Consider the following 26,722-nt stretch of genomic DNA (forward strand, 5'->3'; position numbering starts at 1 on the left):
TACAAGTGGCAGCCATTTAAAATTACAGTAAACTACAGACTATGACTGGTGGTCTGTGTTGTAGTATTTTGATTCCTTTTGTAAAATAGCTTACGATGTATTCACCCCTAAGAAAGTAGTGACATGACACCCAGTTGGCTGCTATGTAAAGAACCATAAAGTCATAAATACTGAAACTACAGGCTGACGTGGAAGAGCCAATCAAGATGAAATGCAACACCTCAAGTGGAAACACTTTTAATTAAGGCGCGAATATTTCATGTTTATTCATGGAAGAAGAAAATGGCAAAATATTCTGAAAGGTTTTAAAGTAGATGGATCTGGAGAGTTTTCTCCTTCCAATAACTGAAAGTAGAACTCATTCTGGATTCACTGATATGTGCCTCAGTGAGTTCTGGTTTTGTTTATTGAAAGTAAAAAATGCCTCATCCTGTTGTCAACCCTGCATGTTATAGGTAGCAATAGTCAGACACCAAGAAAGAAAATACCCAAGTAGATTGTAAACTGATTTTCAAAAACATTTGGCTATGATTTTCTCTGCTTCAATTGCAGTTTTTAAAAGTATTAAAAAAAAAAAAAAGGTGGAAAGTGGAAGCTTTATGGATTCATTCACTTCCCAAAGTTGGACTTCGAGGAAAATATTAAATATTTAGAAATCTGTAAAGGTCTTGAGCCAGTAAGATTTCATAAGTAAAATCTCCCAGGTGCAAACAGATTGTAAACTGATGGAGAGGCTCATCTAAACACAAAACTCATTTTATGTTAACTATTTTGTCACAGTTCTGTCTCCTTTATTAAAATGACTATTGTTACATTGGTTTGGTGGTATGATAGTACTCCAGGGACTAGATGACATAGGTTGAAATAAGATGGCTTTATGTTAACTTAAGTACAACAATGCTAACAGTTGTACTGAAGGTATAATTATTAAGTGTTCATACATAAAACTAAATACTGTTGCAGTATGAACTTATTAGAATCCTCTTACTGCAGTGGAATAGCAGCACTGATGAATATTTGGATGTAGATTTTCAGGCCTTGACTGCTTAGACATACGCTTAACAAATTGATTTAATAAATGTTATTTAGTGGCTTAAGTGGTTATAATATTCATGCCAGGGTGAATGAAACAGGGTTTGAATGCTTGTTCTTCTCTTTCAATGCACAGTCTGCAGTTCAAACTGCTATAGGACTTGGTTTTAATTAAGTTCTCCAGACTGAATAGACCCAGCTCTCTCAGTCTTTCCTCATAAGAAAGATGCTCCAGAGCCCAAATAATCTTTGTAGCTCTCCATGGGACTCCTTTTCTTGTCCTTCTTAAGATGAGGAGGCCAGAACTGGACACAGTAATCCAGATGCAGCCTCACCAAGGCAGAATAGAGGGGAAAGAGCATCTACCTTGGCTTGCTTGGCAATACTTTGCCTAACGGCACAGGATACCAGTAGCCTTCTTTGCTACAAGGGTACATTGCTGGCTCATGTTCAACTTGGTGTCTACTGGGAACACCAAGACCTTTCCTGCCAAGCTGCTCTCCAGCTGGGTGGCCCCCAGCATATATTTGGTGTATGGGGTTGTTCCTTGCGAGGTACAGGACTTTGCACTTCTCCTTTCTGAACTTCCTGAGGTTCCTGTCAGCCCATTTCTCCAGCCTGTTGAGGTTCCTCTGAATGTCAGCACGACCCTGTGCCCTATCAGACACTCCTCCCAACTTTGTGTCATCAGCAAACTTGCTGAGAGTATACTCTGCCCTATCATCCAGACTATTAATGAGAATATTGAACAGTGTTGGATCCAGTATGCATTCCTGGGGTACACTGCATCCTACTGGCCTCCAACTAGACTTTGTGCCACTGACCACCATCCTCCAGACCCGGCCATTCAGTTGGATTTCAATCCACCTCACTGTCTGCTCATCCAGACCCTATGGCAACAGCTTGAGGGGTTATGAGGCTCTTTGGACTATATGGGGCTATGAGGAGACTGTAACAAGCCTTACTGAAGGCCCAATAGACACTAGCCACTGATCTCCCTTCTTCTACCAGACTTGTCACTTAAGCATGTAAGTTAACCAAGGGAGTCAAGCATGACTTTCTCTCTGTGTAGCTATGCTGACTACTCTTGAGGAATTTTTTGACCTTTATGTGCCTGGAACTGGTTTCTAGAATTAGTTACTCTATCAGCTAGACCTGCAGATCCTGGTCTTTGGGTCAGCAGTATTCATACACAGAAGAAACTTTACCCATATCCTACCTGGTCAAAGAAAGAAACACTTCTGCATGCTGTTTTGATGGAATCAGTACACTTCTATTAACTGGAGGAAAATCGCATGTAAATATACAGAGGAGAGGAGAATACATGGTGGCCATATGGTGGCCACGATGGTCATTCCATCATTAATTAAAGAATGACAAGGTATCAGCATAAAATTCATCTATCCTCTAATCTGAGTGCTTTCTGATCAGAATGGCCTCCATTTTCTGATCCAAACAGATTTCACTCATATGTCAACCACTCTTCTGCCTTCTCTTAGCTGATACAGTATGAGTTCCATCGCTTATTTTAGACAAACAATTCTTCAGGATGACCTAATATTCCAATGAATAGTATTACATGATGGGAATGCGCAGTGAGATCTATTAACTGGCAGTACCAAGCTCAAGCAGTAGCCAGCTGATTCAGCAGGAACATGTATAAACCTGGAGGTGGTGGTTGTAGTGTTCCCTGCTTCTTGCAGAACAGGGTGATAGATCTGCTTACTACAAATCCCTCTTTTGCCCACAACTGTATGCCAGAAAGCACTCATCTGTAGTCCTCCTCTGTACTAGGTACTGGGTCTTCCAGTTACACGAATAGCAGCACTGGTACTTTGCAATACTGTCTCAGTTTCCCCATTTCTAATGGGATTTTTCTTGAGATGACTGCCTCTGTACCTCTGAAAAAAGAACCTCAAAACAAACAAACAAACAAACAAGCAAACAAATCTACAAAACCTAAACCAAGCCCTCATGCAAAACTATGCAGGCGGATATTCCATCATTACAGATCTTTACTCTCCTAAAGGACAAGGAAATTTCCAAGTCCATGATAGTTATGACCGTGGCAGTCTCCTATCACTTCCTTATACAAACTTATTTTTTCCTATCTTAATTTCACCTCACAAAAGACTGTGTGAGCTCTGACTCTGAATAGAAGGATATTTAGACTATTGAACTTGTATTTCATCAAGGTATATTATTGGAGTGTAGAGGAAGATATTTTGAGCTCAGTTATCTGTTTAGATTAGTAGCCATGGATGATCATTAGTGGAGAATACTGTATTCTTTTTCTAAGTAGAAATATTTCATAAATACTGCATTTATTCTCATGTTTCTTTAATACTTACTACCATAGATGCCATGTGGAAAAGCAATCATAGGTGTTTTAATAGGTAAAGAATTTACTTAAATTGCATGCACAGTCTTTCTAGTGTAACAAGCTGAATAAGATAGTCTAGACTTAAAAAAAAAGGGTTTATGTTGATCAGTGCACTGATCAATAATAAAAATGTAAGATAGAAAGTACTGTGAGAGGGCAGAAAGGAAGCTACAAATAAGAGGGCTATTACGTATGTTCCATAAAAATGGTGTAATTATATTGTGAGGGAAAAAGAAAAGCAGAAAGTATGTACATATTTACCTTGTGTCTAGTAAATAAATGTATTAATTAATTTCTTTTCTTAATTTCTGTTTTGGTATAATAAAAAAGATAAATATTTGACTACCGTCAGAGGATTTCTGTTCATGTATCTTCCATTCATTGAATGAATTTTGTCATAAACTTCTACCTGACAGATTCTATCAATATGTCCATTAGTCATAAATTCTTACCATGAATTAGCAAGATAAGATTTTTTATACTTTGCTCTGTAGAGCTTTGAGAGAAAAACTTTTTCTCTTCGGCAATCTGTCCTCAGGGGTTCATCCAGTGGCTGTACATGTTATCCTGTCGAGTACAGTGTATCTTAGAGGATGTTGCCTTTTAGAGATGTAAAAAGAACATGCATAGCAAGGCTTAGTTTTTTCCCCACTAACAAAGCACTTCCTAGACAAGATGACTAGTCAGCATCACTTTGTTCTCTTCAATGTTATGCTAAGTATTCCTTCAAAGCAGGGAGCCACCTTACTATCTACTGCAAATAATCTTATATATCTTCATTTTATCTGGGTTTTTTAAAGGTGGATTACGAATCTCACAGTTGATGCATTGTTGCTGATCTGTACATGATTATACCTAACGGGTTTAGAAAAAAACCCCAAACCCAACAAAACAACAGTATGTTGCAGCTATTCATAGTTGCAGAGTTTGAAGTGCTTTTCTGTTTTAGTATTTACCTTTTTTTTTAAATTTACTTCTGTGTTCCATAGTCTCTTGTGCAGCAAAGTCTTATGATTCAAGACAAGAATGAAAGATAGGTTGTAAACCAAGGAAGGTGGGAGCTCACTCAGATCAGTTATCTAAGTGGTTGTGCAGCATCTATAACATTACTTACACAGTAAAAGTGTCTGGAAAGAGAAGGCTGGTTTAATTAGTTTCTTCTTGATAACATTTAGAAAAAAAAGGTCTGTACTCTTTCAAAATTTTTATTATAAATAAAAAAATAACATGTCTAGAAACTACACTTTTTTTTCTTTTCTTTTTTTTTTTTTCCCACAGAGTGTGATGATATGGTTTTGAAGTCAGTGAAAGATAAATGCTTCCCCCTCCCCCTGCTCAAATTAATTCAATCAAGTTTCAGACATTCTCTCATCTGAGGATGAGGTTATTACACTTCATGAGTCAAAAAAAAAAGGTCGTCACATTTATCACAGAGTTAGGAGGAGCAACAGTTCATTAATACATAATACATTATTCTTATTTGCAACCTGGTGTTCCCTAGCATTTCAGTAAGCAGAAGTACATCTTGGTTTTTTGTCTGGAATACTTGTAGTGAATAAAATGGTAATTAAGTGAAAAGATAAAGCCTTTTGTTTTGAGACAAATCTATTCTTTTTGAGCATTCAATAAAGCATCTTGATTCTTCAGTTTTTCCTAATGAATACAACCTTACTAAAAACATAGTTTTCAAGGCATGTTCCCTTGAATAATGCTGTTTGGTGTTTGAAAGTATGAGGATGTGAAAACAGCAAGAGGAAGTATGAAGTTTCCTACTATTTATTGTGATTTAGAAGTAAAGATTAAAACCAGTCCAAGATAAACTTGCTACTGTAGGTGGAAACTCAGCTTGTGTATGGGTACTGAAGCTCTTGTGTCAGGAAGGACGTACTCAAAAGTGAGGATGAATGTTCTATTGCTATGTTTTCCTCTTACTGCCGGATGTAGCATGTGTTCTCTGATACATGCTGAAGGATCCCAATGTGTTGAAAGTCAGTAGAATCTTGTCTTTATGCCCTCATCTGATAAATGTTTTATGATTATAGTCAAGTGAAGTAGTACTACAGTCAACAGTAGTGTTTGTGCTGTAGTGTCTAAAACACAGTATCTGTACCTGAGGCTGAAAGAAGCCTGCTAAAGAGCCCCATACTTTGGGAACTGCTTATCAGTTCAGAATATGATGGAAGTACAAATAAACCATCAAGCAGATTCAGTTGCTGCCACACTAAACATTCACAACTGAAATTAAAATAGTAAAATATATCCTGTATATCATATGATTACTTAGATGCTAGCCAACACAGCAGAAAGTGGAGAATCCATAGATTTAAGGAAAATTCAGCTGAAACTTGGCTACCTGTTAATCTCACTCCTTGTTTCCCTCCCTATCAGGACCAGCAGTATATTCATGTACAGGATTTCAAGAGATTAATGAAACAAACAAACAAACAATAATAGCAGAAAATTATGAAATCTTGCTCTTTACAACACTTTTTAGCTTAGGACAAAAGCAGGACTAACCTTCCTGTATTTTTTATTTTATAGCTGATATAAGTCAGTGTCAGTTCTGCTAGGTCTTTCTGTCAAGTTGATGATTTTCTGCTCTAGCTTTTTTTTTTTTCCTTTTTTCCAGAATGTATCCTGACATCTACACACATATGAAGGTATTACAGAATTAAGTCCACATACATATTTTTTTCCGTTATAAGCCTTTTCTTACTTATGATTTATCTGTGTGTAAATAATTTAACTCCCTTTATTGGATATGAGCCAGCAATGTTCACTCGCAGCCCAGAAAGTCAACTGCATCCTGGGCTGCATCAAAAGGATCATGTCCAGCAGTTTGAGGGAGGTGATTTTGCCCCTTAGATCTGGTAAGACCCCACCTGGAGTACTGTGTCCAGCTCTGGATCCCTCAGTACAAGAAAGGCATGGACCTGTTGGAGAGACTTCAGAGGAGGCCACAAAAATGACCAGAGTGATGGAACACCTCTCCTATAAAGAAAGGCTGAGAGAGTTGGGGTTGTTCAGCCTGGAGAAGAGAAGGCTCTAGGGAGACCTTATTGCAGCCTCTCGGTGTTTAAAGGAGCCTATAAGAAGGGTGGGAACAGACTTTTTAGCAGGGCCTGTTGTGATAGGACAAGGGATAATGGTTTTAAACTAAAAGGCAATTTGGACTAGATATAAAGAAGAAATTTTTTTACAATGAGGGTGGTGGACCTGGTTGCCCAGATATGTGGTAGATGCCTCATCCCTGAAGACATGCAATGCCAGGCTGGACAGGGCTCTGAACAACCTGATCTAGTTGAAGATGTCCCTGCTCATGGCAGGGGGGTTGGACTAGATGAGCTTTGAAGGTCCCTTCCAACCCAAACTATTCTGATTCTGTGATTCTGCTGAAGTTCAGTTCACATATATGTCGTAATAGAAGACATAAGAGTCACTACTGTGCTTATGCTAGGTATAATATTTGATTCATACTGAATTCCTACTGTTCCCCAAAAATGAATTTTTGCACAAATATTTTTAGGAATAAATACAAAATCTTTATCCTGTGTCAGAAGGCATCTGACTGTATAAAGGACATTTTCCTATATAAAGCAAAGAATCCTATGTTGATAAAACTTTGTACTCTCTATCATGTTTAGTCTATATATGTGACATTCTGGGCTCATAGAATCATAGAATACTAGGTTGGAAGGGACCTCAAGGGTTATTTGGTTTTCAGTTAGGAAGAGATTTGTGTCTGATTTCTACTCTCCTTTTTTTTTTTTCTTGAAACAAGCATTCATCTTCAGTAACTAAAGTGTTTGAGTTGTGAGCTACTTCAAGTACAACTTCAGTCAGTTTGTTTTTTCCCCTCCTTTTTGCTTCTTCACTGTGGAAAATCAGTTTAAACTAATCTCCTTGTGAACTTCCTTTTGTACGTTAACCTTTCTTATTTTCCCTGTATATGCACTACAAAACACAAATGCATAACTGAAAAAACAGCCATCTCATCATCACCTTCCTACTCCATTTTGAAACACCAAACCTATTTTCCATGTTCTACATTTTGTAGTATAAGGACAATTCTTAAACTACTGTTCTTCCCGCTGTTATCATCGTGTACTTCACCTCGAAATAAGATAATGAAGGTATGAGAGTTAACGTATTACCTAGTCATAAAAGTTATAAGGACAAAAATCAAAGCTATGTTAAAGCACATTACATGATAGTGTCTCAGACCCATTTGCCAGAAAAATATAGAGTGATATAAATTGATCTCTTCTTAAATCTGTGGCAAAATAACACATGTACCTGGATTTCTGAGCAAAATTACTCCCTTTATGGGCAGGAATAAGTGCATTCAGTAAGGAAGCATTCAGTGAGGAAGTCTTCTGCTCTCTATTGCCTAAGACAGAATCTCACAAACTTGATTGATGAAAATGGCGCTTTCTTAACCTTCTGTGGAATGAACAGACAGTAGTGTGCAAGAATTATAAAATGAGAATTCTTGCCTATTTCTTTCCCACATATCACCTCCCTCAGTTCCTCACCATCTTACTTCTGACTAGTACCACTGATGTCAAAAGAGCCATTCTGTCATTAAGTAAAACTCCACAAAGGGAATTGTATATGGAGAAATAGGTGGGTGACACCTGATTTTACCATCATTCATATACAAAAAGTTTATATTTTCTTCTCTATTTCTTGACAAAATTTTGGAATCCCAAATCCTTCACTGAGGATTTTGGACAACTTATGGCAATAGAGAGTGTTTCTCTTAGAAGTGTTTCTAGCTTTTTAATTAAAAATAATATCATCTAGAAAATCTGAAATTACTAAATTCCTAGCACATGTAAACAACGTACCTGAGTTTCTGAGATGATGTACAAGAGTTGTAATCCATCACGAAACTCTTATCAAGCTGCTAGAGCCTTTCCTCCAATGTAAGACTCTGGCAAGATTTTGAAGCTTTGCAGAGTGCACAGTAATATTCACTTTCAGTGGAAACTAGCCAACTCTCAAATTAAGTTGTTTTCAGTTTTGAGCAAGAGCTACTTGTCATTTGTGAGGTTTTTTTGTCCGTGGGCATCAATGCTGAATTTGAGTACCATAATACTTATCTAGTTTACTGCTGTAATCAGGAATATTTCCACTGTAATTCCATGTTATTCCAGTTGTACTGATTAAAATCTTGCCAGGGTGAAATGTAGGGGGCAGGAAGCAAAGCAATTTGCCAAGGTTTAAAAAGAGTGCTTTCCTAACCCATGACTTGGAGCAACCTTCATAACTATTCCCCCTAGCCCTTAGGCTTTAATTGTGTCCCTCATGCCCTTCTTAACAGTCAGCAATCCTTACTGTGCCCTGCAAGAAGAGGTATTGGAGAAGAACAGGAAGTCCCTATAGTAAAAAGAAATTTTTAGAGTTTCATCCTACTATTGAGATTAGTTGAATTTTTATTTTTCATCTTATTTTTCTTCTTTGTACAGTGGAGCTGAACCAAGGACATGAACTGGTTCTGTTTGTGTTCAGGCTTTGGTAATTCTTTATGCAGTTTATCACGACACCAGAACAACTGTTTCCATATATTGCTAGTAATACTTTTCTTTGCAGTTCTTTATCTGTATGAGCAAAAGCCAAAACATTTTCAAAGGCAGATCTTTGATTTAATTAATTTATTGTATTAAAGTGAGGGTCAAAAGGAAAATAATTTCTAAAATTCATAATGTGAAATGAGTTAACTCAGCATTTCTTGGCATGTCTTTATTTAAGTCAGTTCTCGCCATTTTTCTGGAAAATAGTCTGGTCGTTTAAAAATAAAAAAATTCTTTCACCCTCTGTCAATAAATTTCAGTGAATTTTTGATTATTTTTATTAGCTGGAGCAGTTGCAATGTATTCTGTTAATAGAAAGTTTTTGTGCCCCAAAATGCTTTTTTAATTTCTACTGTAAAATTATCCAGATTTTTAGACCTCAGGCAATAATTTTAGTCACTACTACCTTAGTGATCAGATAATTACTGCTAATTCTACTTACAGTTATTGCTGACCCTTTAACACATAATGGAAGAGGTTATGACAGAAACATAGTATTTTTCTTCTTTTGTAAACAGAGTATCTCTGGTATGTAATACCCTTCAACTGTGCTTCTTTATATTTGTATTTGGTATGGCATATCATGTACTGACAGCACCTTAAACACAGAAAACTCGTTGAAACCCTTAACTGAATTCAGTCTGTGAGGAATATTAACTTGAGCAAGAAGGTAGTATTTCAAACTTAATTCTAATACCTTTGCATAGGAAATGAAGAAGTTTTACAAAACTTTTGCTGCCCTGTTTTATATCCTCTACCATACTTCAAGGTGTTTTTAGCATGTACTTTGCTCTCATTTTGAAATATTATTTTTGACTGTTCCCATTTTTCTTTCAGGGCCTTTCATTTCCATAAGGGCCAAATGGTACCACACTTGCATTGCAGTGGGACTGCTCCTTCAAATAAGAACTATTTGGCACAATTATGACAAACTGTACCTGGCTGTTTAAATTTCATTATGTTCTAAGTACTTATAGAGGTAATAGTTGCTTACTCACACACGTCTTTGAATTTGACTTGGGGCTATCTTTTTATGTTATGACCTATCAACTTGGAACCTTGACCTGTATGTTTGTTGCATTTTTAATTGCTAACATATTTTGTTAATTGTTTACCTACAAAGAACAGCGACCTAAAAATCTCCTGTTTAATGATCCCATTACAATGCTGTATACTTTGTAAATGATGATCATTGCCTATGTGACAAATAAAGAAAGCTTTATTGAGCTGGATAAAACCAAAGTCAAACCAGTTCATCTAAACAAATGAAATATGAAGGACTTTATTCCTTGCTTAGGAAAAATATGTCTAAGATTAAGTATTAATAATATTAGTAGTCATGTTCATGTAGTACATTTTAAGACAGTATCCAAGGACCTATACCAAAAACGGCTTTTACGGCTTCTTATACAATACACATACATTATATCTCTGAGTTTCTTCAGATATAAAATATCTCTGAGTTTTTCAATAAATCTTTAAATTTTTGCTAGATTGGGTAAAAGCTTAAGATACTGATTAATAAAATAATTTAAGATTTATCTGAGTAATATTGCTTATACTAAATTTGTAAAAGCTTTTTCTTTATGGGTTTTGTACCACTTGTACATAAACAATTCAAAATGTCAAAATCAGTTCATAAGACTTGCAGAATACAATTGCTGAAAGGTCCACAGAACAGAATGTAAAGGACTATAAAATACGCTATCAGTCTCCTGACCAGGAAAAAAAATGGACCTCACTTTGTTGATAAAGATTAGAAAGGCAAATACAAATAATAATTATCAGCTTCAGCCATGTTGAGTCTTCTCGAACACTTCCTGGACAGAACAGAAAAACAGTTCCCTAATGCTTTGAATTTTTACTTCAACTGAGCCACTCTTAGAACATAATGGAATTTTTTTTTTTTTTTTTTCTCCTTTGATTTAGGCCTAAATTCATCTGTTAATAAGATGGGGGTAGAACAGCTACTGGTGGGTAAGGAAAGGACAAGACAAAGTATGAAACTGCAGGATGTTTATTTGTGGAAGTCACTAGAGTTTAGTTTTTGGACTGGTCTTAAGCAGATTTTTTTTTTTTTTAATTACTACTGCACGAATAGGTGAAGTATCCTACTGAAGGTTTCTGATGACAAACTTCCCTAAGCATTATCAATATTCATGTTGATCTGGCTGTTGTACTAGCAAAAACATATAATCATGAGGACTAGGAGAAGGGATTCCAAGGGCACACAGTAATTCCAAGGGCAGTTTCACTCAGGGACCAGTGACAGGAATTTCTACATGAGGTTGTGAATGAAAAGCAGAGAGGTACACACCTGCATGAAGTGAATACAGGATAACTGTGAGTCACTAATGTGGTAACGAATCCAGGTTGTAGCTGAATGATAGATGATGATAATGCTGTTGGATCTGCTTCTACTGTGACTCATGCCAAATGCAACCTATATTGTCATGACTCTCAGTCCAAAAATGTGAACTCGGATTGAAATAGAGAGAACTGAAGACTGAAAATAAGTGGTTTAGTTTAACAAGCAAAAAACAAGCAACAAAACCAGAATGTTTCTCTCTGTGTTTATATAGTAGGAAATGAAGGATTTAACATGAGGGGAAAAGAACTATTTAAGAAAATTGACATCACTTTCACAAAGGAAAATGGATATAAAATAGCTATGAACAAGTCCAAGCTAGAAATCAGAATCAAGTTTCTAACTATGTGATGAGAGGTGCTGGTGTGCCTTCACATAGGCTTAGCAAAAGTCTTCTGAAATGAAGATCATTAAATGTTGTGTTGTGATAATGAAGGGCTTGGCTACACAACCAAATAGTTCTTCTAGTTCTTATGTTCATAATTAAAATTCCTATATCCTCTGTGCAGACTACATAAACAACTGTAATTAGTTGAAAGGTATGCCTAGAGCTATGCAGGCAAGAAATGCTGTGTTTGGTAATGTTGCAAGGGTAGAAAACTTGTGTGGTCAAGTCATGAAGGAGATCTTAAAAAAGAGATCTAGTACAACCAAGGTCAATGAGAAACATTTGAAAATTCATGTATTTCATGGGAAGTATGGAAATAAGTCTGAATAAAGAGGTAGAAAATCTTTTAATAATCTACATTATTTTGTGATTCCTTGGATTTTATCCAAAGATACATGGAAAAGAAGCTTCAGCAGAGAATTACTAGCATAATAATAAATCAGCTGTTGAATTTTTTGAATGACATGTTACATACTGTGCACAGGCAGTAGATCTTGTGATTGACTGGGACAGTGATATTATCTGAAAAAAATATTTCAGTGTGTTCAGGGCTTTGGATTTTTCACTGCACTTTGTTCAGTTTCATCTAAGTTAATTCTTCATTACTCTAGGTGATTTTTACTGTAATATTGTTGATATGGCATATCAATGTAGCAATTAACATAACACAGTTCAAATCATTGCCTATTCTCACCCAAAATCAAATCCCCTTGAGGTACACATCAGATTTCTCCATCCTTCTGCATTACCCTCCAATGCAGCCAGGTCCTTGAGCAAAAGCAATCTCATGGATGGGTTTGCCTTTGGCTGAGGCAGGGGTACCCCAGACTGTCTTCCCCAGCATAGTTTTTATGTAGACTGCAGGGACTTTATCCCCTTTTACAGTACATAAAAGTTTTGATTGGTCAGCTCAATTGGAAGGTCCCCTACTGTTAACTAACTAGGTGGCCTTTGCTAAATGTTTATCCTAATGTTTGAATGTCCCACCACACATAGCTCTCAGTGTAGTCTTTAACAGTCCACTGTATTGTTCGATTTTCCCAGATACTAGTGCATGATAGGGGATGTGAAATACCCACTCAATAACATGCTCTTTGACCCAGTGTCTATGAGATTGTTTCAGAAATGAGTCCCATTGTTTGATTTAGTTCTTTCAGAGGCGCCATGTTGCCATAAGACATGCTTCTCAAGGCCCAGGTGGTAGTGTGGAGCAGGGGATATGTTTCTAGCCATCTGGTGGTTGCTTCCACCATTGTAAGTACATAGTGCTTGCCTTGGCAGGTTTGTGGGAGTGTGATACAATCGATCTGCAGGCCTTCCCATATTTATATTTAAGACATCATCTGCCATACCTTTAGACACTTGGCTTGCTTGATCATAGAGCATGTTTCACACTCATGGATAATCTGTACAGTAGTGTCTATGGTCATGTCCATGCCTCAATCACAAGCCCATCTATATGTTGCATCTCTCCCTTGATGGCCTGAGGTGGCATGGGCCCACCAAGCTGTGAATAATTCACCCTTATGTTGCCAGCTCAAATCCACCTGAGACACTTGAACCTTAGCAGCCCTATCCATGTGCTGGTTGTTTTGATATTCTTCAGTGGACCGACTTTTAGGCACATGAACATCTACTTTTACAACCAGTTTTTCTACCTGGACAGCAACTTTTTGCCACAATGCATCAGCCCAGATTGGTTTCCCTCTACGCTGCCAGTTGTTCTGACATTGCTGTAACCAGCCCCACAGGGCATTTGCCACCATTCGTGAGTCAGTACAGAGACAGAGCACCCACCACTTTCCTCAATCAGCAATGTCCAAAGCCAGCTGGATGGCCTTCACTTCTGCAAATTGGCTCAATTCACCTCCTTCAGCAGTTGCCACAATTTGTTGTATAGGACTACATACAGCAGCTTTCTACTTCCAATGCTTTTCTACGATACGACAGGATTCATCATTGAACAGGGCATATCACTTCTCATTTTCTGAATCAATCTGTGGCAAATGGAAGGGCTGTGTTTCCATCTCTGGGCCAGTCAATTCCAAGTGTACTGGATGCTCCTACAAGTGAAAGCAAACGGTGGCCTGTACTCTGCTGACAGAGGAGTTGAGGAAAATACATTAGTAATATCAGCTGTGGCATACCATTGAGTTGCCTTAGACTCTAGTTCATATTGCAGCTCTAGCATGTCCAGCACAGCAGCACTCAGTGGTGGTGTGACTTCATTCAGGCCATGGTAGTCTACTGGTAGTCTCCAGTCTCCATTAGATTTTCACACTAGTCATACAGGACTATTAAAGGGTGAGCAAGGCTTTCTGACCACTTCTTGGCTCTCCAGTTGAAAAATCAGCTTCTGAATGGCAATCAGAGAGTCTTGCTCAGTGCAGTATCACTGCCAGTGCACTGTTGTGGTATCAATCAGCACCTGCTGTTCTTTGACCCTCAGCAACCCCACAACAGAAGAGTCCTCTGAGAGATCAGGTAAGGTGGACAGCTGTTTAATTTCCTCCATGTCCAGCGCAGCTATACCAAAAGCCCAATGGTAGCTTTTTGGGTCCTTTTTGCCACTCATTCCCAGTCAGACTCACTTCAGTCTCCAATAAGGTTAGCTATTGGGATCTCCTGGTCATTTCAGAAATACAGATGGGTTCTGTGCCTTTACAGCTTGATGACATTAGGATACACTGTGCACCTGTGTCTACTAGAGCCTTGTACTCCTGTGGGTCTGATGTGCCAGGCCATCAAATCCATACACTCCAGTAAACTTAGTTGTCCCTTTCCTCCACCTGGCTGGAGGCAGGGCCCCTCTAATCCTGGTCACGGTATTTGTTACTTGCTTCCTGTAAATATGAGGCAGAAGTCCTTTCATTAAGAGCAGAAATTAGATCAGCCCTTCTGCTCTGTCTGGGGAACTGCCTGCTGGAAACAGAAGCAGCAGTTGTTCTGGATGAATCCTGTGTGATTGCTTTTCCTTGCAACTCACTTACTTTTGCCTCTGGGTTTGAGATAGATTTTCTGTCCCACCACATCATGTCCTTTCTGTGGTCACACAGGTAAAATCAAAGGGTGGTCCATGGTGTGTACCCTCCATATCTCCTCTCTCTGTCGCCAGGGTTGATCTCTGAGTCTTAAATAGTTGTTTAACCCTAAACAGGACATGAAACCGTTAATGGAAATTACATCAGTCACTTGAGATAGTGTTGAAATGACCATATAAATCCTGAAATTTAACAGTATATTAAATAAATACCCTCAGATTTTCATTTTTGCAGTGCTGTATTTTCAAAAGGTGGCAAATCTGTCTTGAATTGTTTATTTCATCTGGAAACAAAGCACGAGGTTCTAGAACTAAGTCATTGAATGTTTTGCTTGATAAGCAAAAGTTAGTATTCATTAAAAAAAGGTGCTCTTAGAGATAATTTGGAAAGAACGATGGGAAAACCCTACTTCAAAAAACTTCAGTGTGTCTACAAATATTAAGTGACTTGCACATGAATTGTACATTATCTCTTATTTATTATTTTACTTATTGTTGCTATTTAATCAGTCGTTTCTATCTTTATTTCATTTAGTAAATGAGAAAAAGCTTATTCTGTTGAAGCACTTCTTGCAAAGAAGACTCAGATGGCCTTAGAAACAGATAGTTCACTGAATGCTGTAAATTCCACTGAAGAATTTAATCTAAGTTACTGTGTTTTTAAAGGATGATAAAAGACAACTTAGTTCTCAAGGTATATTTCTTTCTTTGAGTCAAAAGAAACTGGTTCCAGACATCAAATCATAGATTGCTAATTTGTTTTGTCTTTCTCATCAGATAAGTTAAATGTCACAGTCTCTTTTCTTGGATCTCAAAGGAAGTGCCAGAAAAAAAATTCGCAGGATGTTTGTACTATGTAATTGTTTCTTAACTTTGTAGAAAGCTTCTAATTCAGTGATGCTCAGCTTGAATTTAAACACAGTTTACCCACTAATCAGTTCAACCCACTTTCAAGCCAGGTTTAGCGTGTACTAGATGGAAGGCATATTTTTAACTTTTTCACTAATACTGTACCTAGACTTATGTAAATAAATTCTAAATAATAAATATTAAAATTTACAGATCGCAAGATTGCCCTGTCCACTGATATATCTTTTATGCTGTTGACTGTCTACAATTTTTCTTTCTTTGTTTTTTCCATCTTCTCATTAAAATATATTAATGAACATTTCATTATTAACAGCAGTGAAAAGAAATTTGATTTCGTCTCTGGGTCCCTCACAGGGTAATTTATCTGAGCAGCACTGCATTCTATCCTTCCTGATGTTTGTAATTTCTTTCACAACATAATCAAACCAAACTCCTTGTCTATTATTGCTGGATTGTACCTTATTCCTCAGTCAGGTGAAATATGTAGTCATGCTAGACATTTAGATGTAAGTAAAGCTTCCAGTTCTTCTATAATATTTTGTCCTGGGGACATAATTCATTTTTTGGGACTGTTTCTGTATCTCTCCTAAGAGAGAAAAGGCAAACTTTATGAAATGAAGGTATTATCATTTTGCCAGTTTGTAACACACTCAGAATGTTTTAGGGACACAACTTCAACATAATGAATTGTTAAAAAAAAAAAAAAAAAAAAAAAGAGTGAATTGGAATTAATCTGTCTCTATGAACTTCTGTAAATGTAATAACTACTCATACTCCACAGTCTTGATTGAATATATTTTATGCACATACCCAGAAAAAAAAAAACCATCATTGTACGTGCTAACATGAACTCAAACATTGATCTAAGTTTCAATTACTTCTTAGTCTAAAGCCATTTCATTGAATTTCATCAGTTGTGTTATTTCCCTTCTACATATATTTCTATGATTATAGACATCAGGATTCTGCTAATTGTATTGTGTACTGTCTGCCTGCAGAGTTAGCTCGTCCGTTACCTTAATACAAATACTCATTAAATTTATTGTTCAGATTTTGCTTGGGCAATATAAAAAAGATAGTTTTTAGAGCCCCATTTCATGTAATAACTTTCCTGCCCATAGCCTGCGTTGCCAAACTAGCAGATTAGAAGTCTTTTTTGCTGATAATATTAAAATCTGGTACAGATCATCAGATCAGTCAATTGGAGTTAAAGGCAACACAGAAAGATATGATGTAGTTGATTCATTTGGAACATGTGACTTCTAGAAGACAGTGTTTTAACCAAAATCATGTTGGCTTCCCAATGCTCACTGGAAGAAACTGCTTTTGGTTGGCAAAGGTGAGAATCCTACAGACTATGAATTTTTATCTGGACATGTTTGTGGGTTTTTTTTCCAAATGTCTAGATTTGAAAATTCTTCACAGGTTTATTTTTAATTTTTTTAACTTTAACTTCTTGTCATCGTGGCTTATCTGCCAACTCAAGAGTAGGAAAAACAGACTTGGATTAGTAAGCCTAGCTCAGCAACATTCATTTTAAGGGATAAGTAGATAATCCCTACTCTGTTGGGTGATAAATTAGTTGATAATTCACTGCCTGGAAATCCAAGGAATCAAGAATGACCAGTAGGAAAGACTTTTGAGAGTTTAAACATATATACATGGAATAGTAGCTAGTTTGTTTTCCTTCATTTTTATGTTTGTTTTTGTTGTGGTGGTGTTTTGGTTTGATTTGGATTTTTGGTTGGTTGGTTGATTGGTTTGGTTTGGTTTGGTTTGATTTGGTTTGGTTTGGTTGGTTGGGTTTTTGTTTGTTTGTTTTTAAAAAAATATTTTAAAGAGAGGAAACTAGCTGGGAAGAAACAGGGTTTGTTTCTGTGAATTGTTATTCAGCTATTGATTACATGACACAGGTGCCATGTAGAACTGATATGGTTTAGCTGGCTCCACTGAATGCAGTTTGCTTTCATGTGTGATTGCTGTTGTATTAATCCCACTCCAAAGCTGTGTTCTAATGTGGTTTAGTTTTCAAGTTTTGTCTACATTCATACTCACTGTTGGTATAGGCAGGCCGTTGTCATTTTTCGTTTCATGTTTTCTACTCCGATGAGCCCATGGAGGTTATACAGCTAGTAGAAACCATCTTATTGTGGGGCTACTATAATGCTGGGTGATGCTTCTAACATTGCCTGTTTAGATGCAGCCAAGATGAAGAGAGGCAGTTCAGGAATGGGGCCCTTAAAACACACTAAAAGGTGACTAGTTAATGTTTGACTACAACAAATACTTGGCTGAGAGGAAAAATAATGGTCTTTCAGTAAAGTAACCTGGTCTGAAATATCTACATAATCGTGAGAAAAATTCCTCCATTATACCTTAAAAGGCTGGAATTCTTAATGATGATTTCTTGTCCAAACCACTTTTGAGCTAACATGCATTAGCATTGTAAAAGCTTCAACACAGTTCTAGAATGATGCTCAAACCAGGAGAAACTTGGTGGCTTTCAGTGGAATTTTCTTCCTGAAGTGAAATTCACATTTTCAACACAAAGCTATAGAAGTAAAATCCCATTTATCAAGTCAGTATCACAGAGTTCCAGGGTTCAGACCATCTGGGACACATTAATATTTAAGATAAACTAAAGTAAAAGCTCACAGAAATCCTGAGAAAGTCAATTAGCACACCTGTGCTTCTCTGTTATCAAACAACTTTGCCACATCCCCCTTTTTCATGTTACATCTTTCTTTGTAGACTTGACTTGTCTCAGCTTTTTTTTCTTTTATCCATGCACTATAAATATATGTTACCAAAAATATTTGCACTCTTACTTGTGTTTCTGTCATCTTTAACAGCCTATTTTTTCTTTCTTGGCCCTGCCATCTTTCTGTCTCTTTAGATTCACTCATGACACTGTAATTTTCTCTCTTTCTAATTATTGTCAAGTTTAATAGTCTTACCACACCACATTATTACAGTTTTCTACAATAGATACCAAATCCTGTTCATATTTCGTAATAACGTTGACATACTACTGTAAAATGCAGATTTTATGACACTGTTTATACAAAAGAAAGTAGCCTGTTGCAGAAACATTTCCCACAAATATAGCCATGTATGAAGAAGGCAGCACTGAAGCCCCCATTACTCCAGAATGTCTCTGATTTAACTGAAATCCTTACTAGGGAGATTTTGAGGAAAAGGCCCAAAAGAGATCTCCCATTATATCAGCTATATTCCACTCCTGCTGCAGGCCATATTGTCATATAATATTAATAATTAGTTCTTCTTTTAGCATTCTTCTCCCCTTCTCCAGTAAACTTGCTAGTACGCTGATCATTTTTATAGACAAATGTTGAGAAGTCAGACATGTATATTTAGATACAGAAATAAACTATAAAGACAAACATTTCCAGCACTTCTACCATTTATTTTAAGTCTTGCACTTACTGCTTTGTACAGAACACCATTTTTCCATAAACAGATCTTGTATGGAGACAATTGAAGACAATCCAATAAAGAAAATAAATTTCATGAAATATTGGTTTCATATAAATTGAAATATACCAGATAAAATCTGGAAATTAACCTTTTTATTTTATTTCATCAGTGTCTGGGTTCTGACACTGTCTGTATCCCATGCATTCCATGCATGCTTTTGGCTCTAATAACAATGAGAGTGGGAAGTTTGCATAAAGTCAAAATTGCCAGCTAACAACAGTTGTCGCTCAAATTGTTTCTCCATTGCATTTCTGACAAACTGTTTTCTTCTTTCTTTGCAGTTTTCCATTTGTCCCACAAAGTCACTCGAGTGGTTCCAGAGAGCGCTCTGCTGATCGTTCTTGGGATTTTTCTTGGTGGCATTGTATGGGCAGCAGACCACATTGCCTCCTTTGCCCTTACACCAACAGTATTTTTCTTCTACCTGCTGCCCCCCATTGTTTTGGATGCTGGATATTTCATGCCAAACAGACTGTTCTTTGGAAATCTTGGTACCATCCTCTTGTACGCTGTAATTGGAACAGTCTGGAATGCTGCTACAACTGGTTTATCTCTGTATGGTGTCTACCGGACAGGAATAATGGGTAAGTTTGATTTGTGAAGTTCAGCTGTTGCATGGGTGATACTTTACAACTTAGCAACTCTTTTCAGCAGAAATATCCAATTTTAACTGGAGCAATTTGTAATATTTTTACCCAATTTAAGAATTACCTGAGAAATCATCTCTGAAGCAAGCACAGAAGGGACTTGAACCTATGTCTCATATTTCCCTGCTCTAAATGTGTGTGTACATTCTAAGGATAAAGTTCAGGATTCATCCTGCTAATGGACATCTCGACAAAAACACACTCTGAAAGGCTTTTTTCTTTCTGTTGTCATAGAAACCTTCAAAGTTACTGTGAAATGGAACAGTCTTCCTTCAGTCAGCTTTAATATTAAGTAGGCAATGGTTGCTGAGTGGTGTGCATGACAACTCTATTGTGTCTTCTGAGGCTGGAAATCATAACTGAAGACTTACAGAGCCAAGTAGTACCTGCAACATGCACTCTGACTTAATTGAACTACAACATAAGGTCACAGGGCCCCTAGATGAGGCGCAGAACAGAAATTTTTAATCTCCTCAGCACGTGTGGAATGCACGTAACTATGTACTGCCACCTGATAAACAATAATTCACTTTGTATGTGGATTGCATGTGTTTTGAAACAGGCACCCTACCTACGCTTTTTTAGCGTCTGTACTGAAGAAGTTCACGAGCCCTTCTAGGACAAAATTCTCCTAGATTAGTGAGTCCTAGAAATTACTTAAAGGGCGTGTTTGAATGTTGCTGGGAGTACAGATATAGCATACTGCTGCGCCTGTGCACTCTGCCCATCAGTGCTTGGCAACCGATGCAGAGATCCTGGACTGAGCAAGTGGCTCCAAGACTGCAAAGCGTATGTCGTGTTCTACAAAAGGCTCAACAGCTAGCAATGGGGCTGTTCTCTAACCACCATGGTGCAAAATCAACTTAGAGCAATTTATGACAGATTTCAGTTCAGATAAAGAGAGCTTCAAATATCAGAAGTTGCAGATGTTGCAGAGAACATTTTTTATGAAGAATTAAACTATTAGATTATTATTACAGAAGATAACATAGTAGAGTTTTCCAGCCTCAAAACTTGTCCCCATTGTCCAGCACAGGGAAGCAGCAGAAATTTGGGGTGGGTTCTTTGAAAATGAGCATAAGATTAGGATATCTGTTCCATCCATTTTACGGGAAGCCTGTCTTGTCCTTATTTGGAAATCCCAGTCTGGAAGAACTAGACCACAGACTTGTTCATATGAGATTCATCTTATGTAACTGCAGATGTTTGCAATATAGACATCTATAATAGATTTAACTTACATGTTAGATATTTACTATAACTCACATTTTATAAGCAACAACTTTTCTTTAGGAGATACAAAGCTCAGATGCAGACACTACTGGCTTTTATGGGTAGGTAAGATGTTCTATGTGCTTTCAGCCTGTAGGCACAACATATTGCATCCACAATTTCACATTTACTATTAATACAGGTTTTTCAGGAACTAAAAAGATGACAAAAGGCTATTGCTATTGCAACAGATCAGACAAGGATTTTCTTCTTTAAATATCCATGCTGCTTGGAACAATTTAAAAATATGACCAAAAATATGTTATTAACTAATCAAACTTTGTGAAAAGCCTTGCTATCGTTACTTCCTTGCTGAAGATAAGAGAATGCTGTATTACTCAACCTGTAGAATAGGTCATAGCAGCCTCTGGTTGAAGTTCTATGGCACTTTTTTTTTTCCTACCTCACTTTTTCTACAATTTAAATGAATAATGCTGAAATAATGTCATTAAAATGTAGGAATGTATATCCACTACAGACTAAGATGAACTAAAACCAATTTTTTCCAACTTTGCCATTGAATGGGCCTGTAATACTGTCCATCAATATGAGAGGGCATAATCCAAATTGGATTATATAGATTTCCTATGTAAATAAACATAAAACCAACTCTATGTTTGCCTTCAGTATTCTTATAGATATTATAATTTGCAGAGGAAAAAGAGAGAGGATGATAACAACAAAGAAATTCTTCTTTAGAAGTGAAATTAAAAAATTAGCACCTTAACTACTAACTAAGAGCCATACCAGTCTGCTTTCGCAGAACAGGAAGACGTTATCTAATCCTAAATCTTTCTGGCTGATTGTACCTATCTCTTCACCATCTGCTGGAGAATTTACACATCTAGCACTTCTCTATGGAATAATTGTGGGTTGTGACTAGTGCTTAGAAAAGTTTTTTCCTGTGCAGTCTGGGTCATAACAACAACATGCTCAGTATGTACAGAAATCTTAAAATTGGCCCAGAGAACTTACCTTCTGCAGGTGCCACTGCTGGCAGCTAGTAACTCCAGACTCTGGTGAGCTGTAGGAATCACTTTGAAATAACTTGAATCATTAGTATAAAACAAAGTCTCATTTAGAAACTCCATGCTTCTTGACACTGCTTTGTGGGAATCATAGATGTGTCCTAACCTTTCTATAAATATTTGCTCACTAGCTTTGCAAATCTTCGAAGAATGTGCCAATGATTGTAATTGGTAACACATAAAAAAGATAAACAAACTCAGTGAGACAATTTATTTTAATACCTTATGTTCCATTGTACCTTGATATCTGATAGTTATTGTCATTGGCTTGTGCCTTCCTTAAGCATGGCAGAGAACGACAACATTTTATGGAACCATTACTTAGATTCAAGTTCAAGGCTGTTCTCAGAATTTTTGGCACAGACTTCAGCTCACAGCTTTAACCCCTCTCTCACTCTAAAACGTATAGATTCTGTCCTCATTCACAGCACAATATGTCCATGAGTGAACAAGACTATTTCTCTTTTGGAAAATATTAGTTATGTGTGAACTATCAATTTCTGTTTTCAGGGCCTTACTAAGGTCCCTATAAACTGCATGGAAACATTGTAGATGCTCTGATTGACAGACAGCAGCTAAGAGAATATGTACTTCTGCAGCTCCCCCAGATTATTGGTCACTGTCACGCACAAGAGGGTGTTGTCTACACCTGTCTCTGCCCATGTGAAGTGTCCTCTTTAGTAAATATGCCCGTGCCATTTTGTATCAAAAATATTTGAAATCTAGTTTCTGTTTCAATTGCTTTCCAAGCACTAAACATTCTGAATTTGAAATAGTATATTGTAAGAGTTCTTGCTAGAGGAGTGGCCATGTTTTTCTAGAAGTACTTTACAGACAACCTTGATCCTTTGGCTATGGCTACTGACTGTCATGGACTCACACTTCCAAACAATTTAATTGGATGGGTATCTCCCTCACCTGTAGAAACCATGCCAACTGTCTATTAATTTTGGGCATGGGCCTCTACACCCTGTTCTAATGAATGAACTCTCAATTTAATCGCTCTTTGCTCTTCCTCAAATAATTTTGGGTTTCATCACATGTTGAAGAACCTTGCTTCCTCCTCCATCCCTTAATGAACAGAAATTGAATTTTCCTGTCATCTACCATTTCAAAAATCTATTTCCCAGAAAAAATTACTGGGATACCACTCCTGATTGCATGAAGAGGATAAATTTTGCAAGATATTTAAGAAGCTGAGTAAAGTGATCTTGTGGGTCTACCTTTTCTGTTACTTTGAAAACTATAGGGATGCTTGTCTCAGTCTGTTTGCATAACTGAACAAAATAACCTTAATGACTAAAAGAATATTAAAACAAACAAACAAACAAACAAACAAAAAAGTACTGGGTAACTTTTTCACCAGAGTTTTGTAGTTGCAAAACTTTTGAAATCATTGCCAAAATTCCTAAGGGGCTACAACACAAACATTTTAGTTCTTCATCTGTTTTTATGGCCTACTTGCAGATAATCCAGCTGTGGCTTCATGAATCATAATTTGGGAATAAAAGGCTTAACTGAACCTACCAATGAATGTCTACTTCAATAAGGAGGCCAAAAGTGGTATTGAACTGCACTGAGTGAAGTTAAGCCCCACTGAACAACCAAGAGTCAAATCTGGCCTGTGGCATGAAGTATTTTTGAGTGTTTACTTCAGGAGTAATGGTATATTCCTTTTACCATCTTGTGATTTTTCAATTGTTTTGAGATAATTTACTCAAGTTAGATAAACCATACCACACACAAATACAAAGCCAGTTTAGATCTAGACATACTTATCTCAAGGGCCTTGCCATAAGAACAGGACTGTACGGCTTCCAGAATCAACTTTGATCTCCACGGGCCAACTATGGATTCAACAAACCTTCTAGGATACAAAGTGACACAGTGAAGAACTTGTTAAGTAGTTTCTATGCCATGCTTTCCAGTCTTACAATCCCTATTTTCAAGAGTTTTGCATTACTTGTAATATCACAGTCTGTCATTACTATATATAGTACAGAGCTGACTCTGCTTATACTTTGCTTTGTTTTCTGAAGGCCACCTGAATACTGGACTGCTGGACTTCCTCCTGTTTGGCAGCTTAATTGCCGCTGTGGATCCTGTAGCTGTTCTGGCAGTGTTTGAAGAAGTCCATGTCAACGAAGTTCTATTCATCATTGTTTTTGGAGAGTCACTTCTGAATGATGCTGTAACTGTGGTAAGTAAATTATATATCCCAAAGTCATCCAGACACTAAAGGGTTTCTTCTGAAGTGTATTTTCCCCTTAAATTAAATGCTATATCATCTGCATGTATCTAGTCACACCCTTGCTAAACTCAAGTATTAACATCTCTGCCTTTCAGAAGGAAAAGAGTTTTTTGTTACTGTGAAATCAATACAAGCACTCACTCTACAAATAAAAACAAGTTTGATTGTTTGTTGAAGAAAATCCGTAAGAGAAGAGTAAGCATGATCAAGAGTCAGAAAGCACAGCCTATGAGAAAATTTGAAACAACTGGAGTTCTTAATTTGAAAAAGGAAAGACTGGAGGACAGAAGAAAGTGGATGATGTAGCATTCTTTAAATGTAAATATGTAAAAGTCTGCTGTTACAGACAAAGTAACCTGTATGCCATGACTGGGGTAAATATAATAAGAAGGTTAGCTGCCACAGGGGAAGCTGAGAAAGCCATAGTAGAGTTCTCCATCAGTGTAGCAACTATTAACAGATTAGACAGGCATGTGTCAAGAATAATGCTCATAGAAACCTCCTTAGGCACAGATATGACTAAGCTGAATCCTTTACTTTCAGCACTATCATTGTTAGTCAATGATTTTAAAAGCTTTAGTACAATTATTATAGTTTTTTGTCTTTTATGTTCAACTTATTTTACATATGTTCAACCTATTGCAATCTAATATCTTATTACTGGCATCTTATTATTATCTTATTAAGCATCTTATTACCTTATACAGACAATTTTAAAAATCTGCCAAATACTTGGATTTTAGAGTGAAAAGTGCTTTAGAAAAAACATCTAGATATCACAAAGCTGTTTATAGACAGAAATCATATTGAAATAAGAAATGGAAAGTTTTAGTGCTTTGGGGCTTTTGTTTTGTTGTGGTTTTTGGTTTGTTTTGTTGTTGTTGGGTTTTTTTGTTTGGTTGGTCTGTTGTTGTTGTTGTAAATGTTGTGTTTGGGGTCTTTTGTTGGTTCAGTTTCGTATTTGTTTCTTCTTGCTCCTTGCATTTTTTTGCATTCTGGGGAAAAAAAAAAAATCTGCAAAATCTTCTTCCTCCTTCCACACAGAACTTCCCTCAGACACACATAATTTCAGGATTCATAATGTTGGGGCAAACAATGACATTATTTTAATAGGCTTAATTCAGGAGCAAATATTAAGTTAATCTGCTTTTCTTTTCAGGTGCTGTACAATGTGTTCGAAACTTTTGTTAAAATAGGTCCAGAGAATGTGACAGGGATTGAATGTGTCAAAGGCATAGGTGCGTAGAATTTAATTCCATACCACATCATTTATGTATATATGCAGACTTTTGACCAAAATACTATTATTATGCTATCAGTAACTGCTGCTTTTCACCCCTTTCCCTTGTCACTCATATTCCCACACTCCTGTGGTATAGATGAATTTCTTAATAAAATAAATAAGTATTTGGGATACACCATCAGATTTGTTTTCTTCTGAGAAGATGCAACAGATGTGGAGCTCAGTTGTTAAGACCATCCAAATTGACAGCAATACATATTTCATTTGTATTTTGTAACTTGTCCTCATTTTCAGCCAATGCTCTTCCTGCATTCCAGGGAAATTGAGATTGCATACAGGCATTCTCACTGCTTATCACTGAGTGCTATTAAGTAATACTTGCCAGTGACACTCAAGAAGTGTCATTTGCCAAAAAATTTACTCAATATTTCCCATTCCAAGCACAACATGATGCTACATTATCTTATAAACCAACGTTTTAACAGTGACTTTGGCATATTCTCTAATACGCTTTTGGAAAAGCATTTGTTTACAGAATGTGGGAAAAAAATCAGTCAAAGAAATGTAGTGGGTTTCAAACAAGCCTAAAATGGTGAGGCTTAACAGAAAGTAACCTTGTTTCTTCTACACAATGCTGCATTCCTATCCCAAGTGCTCAAACACAATTAATGTTGTTGCATTTTAGAAATAATTTTTTATATGTCCTCAAAATTTTTCTCTGATTTGCTGGCCAAATAATAGAAGAGAACTAGTTGAAACCATTATACTTCTACTGTTTAAGCTGTGTTTGGTTTTGTTTTTCAGTGTCATTCTTTGTGGTGAGCCTGGGTGGGACACTGGTTGGCATTTTCTTTGCCTTCCTGCTCTCGTTGGTCAGTCGTTTCACCAAGCATGTGAGAATCATTGAACCTGGATTTGTGTTTATCATTGCCTACCTGTCCTACCTCACAGCAGAGATGCTTTCTCTTTCTGCTATCCTTGCGTAAGTCTATTTTTATTACTGCCTGTGAAGGGCCTAGAAGGGAATATGTATTTTGAAAACACTGAGAGGGTCTAACTTATGCATGACAGCTATAGAATATGACACTCATTAAGCTTATGCTGAATATTACTCTCTTTACACTGC

The 26,722-nt window shown here is 36.9% G+C and overlaps 1 protein-coding gene across 1 annotated transcript in view; it reads left to right on the plus strand.

Annotated features, from left to right (window-relative positions):
* SLC9A3 (solute carrier family 9 member A3) overlaps nt 1–26,722 on the plus strand; it is a gene marked incomplete at both ends in the record, with an annotated part of 53,016 nt that overhangs the window by 6,619 nt on the left and 19,675 nt on the right. The window contains 4 exons of the mRNA XM_082044674.1: nt 19,437–19,739; nt 24,142–24,302; nt 25,513–25,591; nt 26,401–26,578. Of these exons, the coding sequence (XP_081900800.1) occupies nt 19,437–19,739; nt 24,142–24,302; nt 25,513–25,591; nt 26,401–26,578 (721 nt within the window). The remainder of the gene's footprint in view (nt 1–19,436; nt 19,740–24,141; nt 24,303–25,512; nt 25,592–26,400; nt 26,579–26,722) is intronic.

The sequence above is a fragment of the Streptopelia decaocto genome, assembly GCF_964273445.1.
Source record: "Streptopelia decaocto genome assembly, chromosome: 2".
NCBI lineage: Eukaryota > Metazoa > Chordata > Aves > Columbiformes > Columbidae > Streptopelia > Streptopelia decaocto.